Here is a 6,240-nt window from a genome sequence, read left to right as displayed (position 1 = left end):
TGTGTGTGTGTGTGTGTGTGTGTGTGTGTGTGTGTGTGTGTGTGTGTGTGTGTGTGTGTGTGTGTGTTGGGTGAGGAGCAGATGCATGCAGTTACCTGATTGACCAGGACAGGGTGTCTGACTTCTTGGAGCTGGCGTTAAGGCTGGCATTAAGGTTGCCTGACAGTTGGTGCTGGGAGCTGAGCTTCTCCTTCTCTCAGTACGTGCTCTTCATTGCTGAACTCTCTGTCCAGTTCTAAGCACGAGTACTTTGGAGGACCACTAAGAGAAGGTTGGTTTTCACTGTTGCTGCTGTTGTTTTGACTTTCCTTTAGTCTTTTAATTTTCTTTGTAACAGGTCAGTTTGGCTCCTCAGTGGCCTCGTACTTCCTGTTCCTAAGGTGGATGTATGGCGTCAACATGGTTCTCTTTGTGTTGACCTTCAGCCTCATCATGTTACCAGAGGTAAGCTCTGACTTCCAGTAAGGGGTACTGAAAAAAAGGCTTAAGTGATTTCTGTCGACCTCCAAACTCCCCCATCCCCATTGTTCTTTCTTTCTTAAACAGAGTGACTGACTATGATCATTTCATAAGAGATAGGATTTATAACAAGCTTAATTTTTAAAATAGCCAAAGGTCCTAATCCTTGTTCCAAGGGTATATGACCTTCATGGAATATTTCTGTCTAAGTGTGCACTTTATGTGGGAAAATTCATGGTTTTAGTCAGAATTGTGTCAGTTTCTATCCCAATGTTAAGCACTATTGGTCAATGAGGAGACTTATTGTAAATACTGAACTCTTAGTTATTTTGTCAAATTTGCCTTCAAAATTGTTCTTCACACAATTGAAAGCTCTAGTTTTTCTTAACGGATAGAACATAGCACTAGCTTCATTTTCCTAAAAAGAGTTTTCTCTTGTCTCAAGTACGTAGTTGATGGGGTCAGTGGCCAGGGAGGGTGTTAGGATCAAAGTCAGAAAAACAGAGGGCTCAGACTGAGGAATCAGCAAAACCCTGAGTGGATGTAGGGAAGAAGGAGTGGAGGCCAAACCACAGGGCCTTGTAAGCTTCACTCACATGAAGGGGCTTTGACTTCTTTGGGTATTTATCCTGCAAAAGCTTGGTGGGGTTTCTTTGACCTACAAAGGACATGTTCTGGTACCAGTATTTTAAAACCAATTTGTTTAATACAAGATTATCCATAGCCTGAACTGTGTGTTTGAATGACATTACATCCATCCAGTTTAAAACCAGCGACTTCTACATTTGTAATAAGCTTCCTAGTTAGTACAACAGTAGTGCCTGCTAGTCCTAGAGAGACTGCCTTCCCACAGAGCAACAATACCTTCACATTCCCCAGGGCACAGGTTGTAGAGGAGATTTCCCATCCCCATTTGAAATATCCCCAAACACCTGCATTTGGTGTTGGGTAATTCAGTGACAATTGCTAAGTTATTTATTATTTTGGGTAATTTGGCCTGGCTCTAGGACCCATGCCTCTTTTATCACCCAGATTTTGCATATTAGTCAGCTACTTTTATAATTCCCATGACAATTCCCCAGAGTATCTGAGTCTGGTTGGCTCAGACTACAGTGGTAATAGATTCTCCCAAGTTACAAGTCTCAGGTAGTGTAGCCAAACGTGTGCCTCTCTTCCATTTCAAAGGAAGCCAGACTATTTTTGCTTCTCTATCTAAGGAAACCCAAAACTCTGCACTCCACCACTGCCCACTGCTGCCCTCCTCAGCTCCTCAGCAGGAAGAGCTAGGAATCTTTCAGTCACATGCTGTGTAAGCTCTATGTGAAGGAAATAGAAGGCTGTTGGTGATTCTTCTGAACTCTACAAGCACACTGCACTGAGGGAATGAGCTGGAAGCTTCCTGCCTTTGGTTACCTGGTCACAGATACTATAGGACACTTTGTTTCCTGAGCAATTATTTCTTACTCCAGAACAGGAACAAAAGAGGACACACTCCCTGTGTGTTAGCAGAAACACCGGCATCTCCCAAGCATGTGATCTTATTTCATAGCCGTCTTTATCCAGCGGCTCCAGCTAGCATTGCCCTGAGGCATGTGACCTTTTGGCTCAGACTTACATGTGTCCTTTCAAGCCGGATACCTCCATTACCTTTGATCTCTAGCCCTTCTGACTTTGGAGTGGAGCTATGTGGGAAGAAAGTACTTCCTATTCTGGTCAGAGGAAGAAACCAAAGCAGCTCAAGGGTTTCGGTGGGAGATCGTGCCATTTGTGTATAGGAAATCAGCAGGGACTCATTTCTAGCCTTTGGCTGGTCAGCCTCTGCACTCAGGCTTTAAACTGTGCTCGCCAACTTCCTTAGAGAGAGGGAAAGTTCGTTTTGCCCGTGCAGCAGCTTAGGGTTGGCAACCTATGGGGGCTGGAGGAGCTTTTATGGATCCTTCCTTTGACCCTGTTGGTGCCTTATTCCTAGTCCACTACTTTTGGTGTTGTTCTCTCCTTACTCCACGGCACAGATTCGGGGCAGAAACCCTGAACTGAGATGGCACAAATGCCTCTGCAATCAGGATGCCAGTGTTTGCTTCCAGGAGATACTTTACTGATTACGTGGTTGGTTTCCCTAAGGCTTCAATCCCTTCCCATGAAACGTCTATCCAGATATCTCCCCTCTTAGGGGGCTCTCTCTCTCTCTCTCTCCTTGAGTATGTTTTTCTTTTATAACTATTTATATAACTATTTATACTTTATTATTATTTCCTTTTTTATTAGATATTTTCTTCATTTACATTTCAAATGCTATCCCAAAAGTCCCTTATACCATCCCCCCACCCTGCTTTCCAACCCACCTACTCCCGCTTCCTGGCCCTGGTATTCCCCTATATTGGGGTATATAATCTTTGCAAGACCAAGGGCCTCTCCTCCCAATGATGGCCGATTAGGCCATCTTCTGCTACATCTGCAGCTAGAGACACGAGCTCAGGGGGTACTGGTTAGTTCATCTTGCTGTTCCTCCTCTAGGGTTACAGACCCCTTCAGCTCCTTGGGTACTTTCTCTAGCTCCAAGGGGAGCTCTCTTATGAAACTGTGGGTAGTACCCTTTGGATGAACATTTTGGTAAATATGCTTCTCCTAAATATGCTTACTATCATGGTAGGCGTGAGCTTAGGGCTTCTCAGCAAGCCCTCTGGGGACTGTGGTTGGCCTGCTTCGCTCTTCATTCAGTGGACTCAGGGTGTAGGGGCTTTATATCCTTTGTTCTTTATTCTGGCTTTAGTGAATTCCCAGAAAATGAGACCCCCACATGGAGACCCACAGAGTCTGAATGAGAAACTTTCCAAAGTATTTTTTTTTTTTTTTGAAATAAAACCATTTGTGGTCACATGTGGGGCTCAGGTTTTGTTAACTTCTCTTTTTGCTTTCTCTAGTACCTCTGGGGTTTACCATATGGCAGCTTACCTAGGAAAACAGTCCCAAGAGCTGAAGAAGCATCTGCAGCCAACTTTGGGGTATTGTATGACTTCAATGTAAGTTTCCCCACATAGCTGCCTGTAGCAGACCTTGTTGTGGTGATCCGGAAACTCTATGCCCCCTTACGTAGGTTACCTAGGTGGGAAAGTTAGCACTAGGATCTTAAGAGAGATACTCTGCCTCCTGTCTATAAAAGACTGTATGTGTCAAAGTGTGTCTGTGTGTATGAATAAGGTTTGTATACATCATAACATGATTTAATAGGAATATTGAATATGGACTGAAGATGAGCTCAGAACCCGAAGATTTAAATCAAATTTCCTTCTCTCCTTGAATAAAGAAACAAGAGAATTATTTACAAATGTGCTTTTTGAAAAATGTTATGGGATTTTGGGGGGATTCCATATTAACTCCTTCACCATCCTACACAAGAATACACAATTACTTAATAATCACTACTAAATAAAAAAAGCACTTAAGTACTGAGAAATATCAAATTCTACAAAATACTAAAAAAAAAAAGTACTAATTCACTGTAATACTAAAATAAATAGAATTCTGTTGTAGCACCAGAATTAGTTTTGTTCCATACCATAGTTTGCTATACTTGTCACTTTAGCAAACCCCTGGAAGAGGAAGCTAAACTAAGCAATTGCTTCTGTCAGATTAGCCTATGAGCATGTCTATGGAGCATTTTCTTGATTTATGATTCATGTGGGAAATCCCAGTCTATTGTGTGTGCTGTCATCCCTGGGTAGGTGGGCTTGCACCATTTAGGAAAGGTAGCAAGATAGGTAAAGCAAGCCAGTGGTCAGCACTTCTCCATAAATTTCTATTTTCTTTAGTTCTTGCCTCCAGGTTCCTGCCTTGAGTTCTGTCCTGAAATCCCATGATGATGAACTATAATCTGTCTGTTGAAATATATCTTTCCCTCCCCAAGCTTGTTTTGATCTATCTATCTATCTATCTATCTATCTATCTATCTATCTATCTATCTATCTATATATATATATATATAAACATGAGGTAGTTTAATGGTGGAGCTCCGGGATGATGCATACCTCACGCAGGAGGCAGAGGCACCGACCTTGTGGCCTGAAAGCTAGGGGTTTTTATAGGGGGAGGGGTCGGGGCTAGCAAGAATTGGCACTGTTACCTGTGATTGGCTCATTTAAACTCAGCAGAATGATCACACATTTGCAGAATGGTAAGTGCAAAGGCAGGAATGCTAGGAGACCTGAGGGGTGGGTTAGCTGAACATTTGGTTCAGTTCCAGGAATGTTCCAACAATGGCCTGCCTGGGCGTGCCCAGGCTTGTCTCACTGTGCTCTCTGCCTCAGGCTTCCAAGCTTACAAACAACTATTTCTCTGGACATAAGATGCATGAATCCCAGGCCTTAAATTTCATTTCCCTTCAATTCCCCCCCCCCTTTTCTAAATGATTCTAATCTTAGAATCAGAGTAACAATTCTGTCTCTAACAAAGGCAACTAGTTGATTAATTAAGCAGAGTCCAAAGGTTAAGAGTAAAAGCAGAATTAACAGTGACCCAGTGATGGCTGACAACGTTGGTCAGCCAGGGGGAGCCTTCTTAACATGAGACAAATGAACTCAAGTTGGGATTCTTTTACTTTTACGGTGGTGGGTGTCGTCAGCAGCTCCAAGTACAGTCCTTTTCACCTTGGCTCTTCACCAGGATAGTGTCTCCTACTTTAAACTGGTGTGGCACCTGTGTATCACCAGCAACATAGGTTTAACTGTTCCCAGACCTCCGTTTTTTACAATTTCAAGAGCCTGTCACATAGATGGGCGGAAGCGCCCCATACATTAATCCAAAGGGTGTTAGACCAGAGGCTCCGGGGGGGGGGGGGTATTCCAGGCCCTGAATAAGGTATAAGGGAGAAGGGCTGTCCAATCTTTTTCTAAAGCTAATTTGGTTAGGGCCTTTTTAGCATTCTATTCATTTTTTTTTTTTTTTACCTGTCCTGAACTCTGGGGTAGGTACGCACAATGTAATTTTTAATTTATCCCCAGCTGTCTGGCCAATCCCTGACTTACCTGGGAGATGAAGGCCTTGGGTATCCCGAACTGAGGAAGAATTTCTTTGAGTATCTTTTTGGCAACCACATTGACTGTCTCTCTCTTGATGGAAAACGCCTCAACCCACCCTGAAAAAGTGTCTATAAAGACTAAAAGATACTATTTCCATACCGGGCTGGTTTTACCTCAGTGAAGTCAGTTTCCCAGTAGGTCTCAGGTCTGTCTCCTTGCAAGCGTCTTCTGCCATGGAGCCTGCTAGACCCGGCGTTGGTGAGCGCACAGGCTTGGCAGTTTTTCACTAGGTCTTTTACAGCTTTCTTTTACCATGAAGCTGCTTTTATTGGTGGACCAGGTCACTGCTTCTGGCCATGGATGGTCTATGAGGTCTGGCCAAATTTCAGTTTTTTCTGCCAGTACCTCCTCACATTTATGTACAGGGGTTTCACTGGCTTCAGGCAGTAAGGTTGCAGGGTTGAGGATGGCAGAGGGAGTGAAGGTCACTCGCTCGTCAGTAGCAAACTCTGATAGTGGGTCAGTTGAGCGTTGGTCATCTAGCAGTTAGGGGGCTGCCTGATAATACCAACACAGCTGTAGCTGCTATGGCTCATAGGCAGGGAGGCCATCCACTAGCCACAGAGTCCAGTTTCTTTGATAGGTAAGCTACTGGACGCTTCCAGAGCCCTAAAGCTTGAGTGAGGACCCCCCCCCCCCAGCTACCCCATTCCTTTCATAGGGTGAAAGGCTTGTTTAGGTCCGGCAGTGCTAGGGGCCTGCAGCA

The 6,240-nt window shown here is 44.0% G+C and overlaps 1 protein-coding gene across 1 annotated transcript in view; it reads left to right on the top strand.

The window, feature by feature from the left end:
* The window catches only part of Tmc1 (transmembrane channel like 1), a 166,519-nt gene that overhangs the window by 92,665 nt on the left and 67,614 nt on the right, over positions 1-6,240 (top strand). Inside the window, exons 8-9 of the mRNA XM_021210496.1 lie at positions 338-444; positions 3,381-3,479. Coding sequence (XP_021066155.1) covers positions 338-444; positions 3,381-3,479 — 206 coding nt within the window. The remainder of the gene's footprint in view (positions 1-337; positions 445-3,380; positions 3,480-6,240) is intronic.

This window comes from Mus pahari, chromosome 1, assembly GCF_900095145.1.
Source record: "Mus pahari chromosome 1, PAHARI_EIJ_v1.1, whole genome shotgun sequence".
In the NCBI taxonomy this organism is placed as follows: domain Eukaryota; kingdom Metazoa; phylum Chordata; class Mammalia; order Rodentia; family Muridae; genus Mus; species Mus pahari.
Note: the sequence above shows the minus strand (reverse complement) of the source record. Positions and strands in the feature narration are given on the sequence as shown.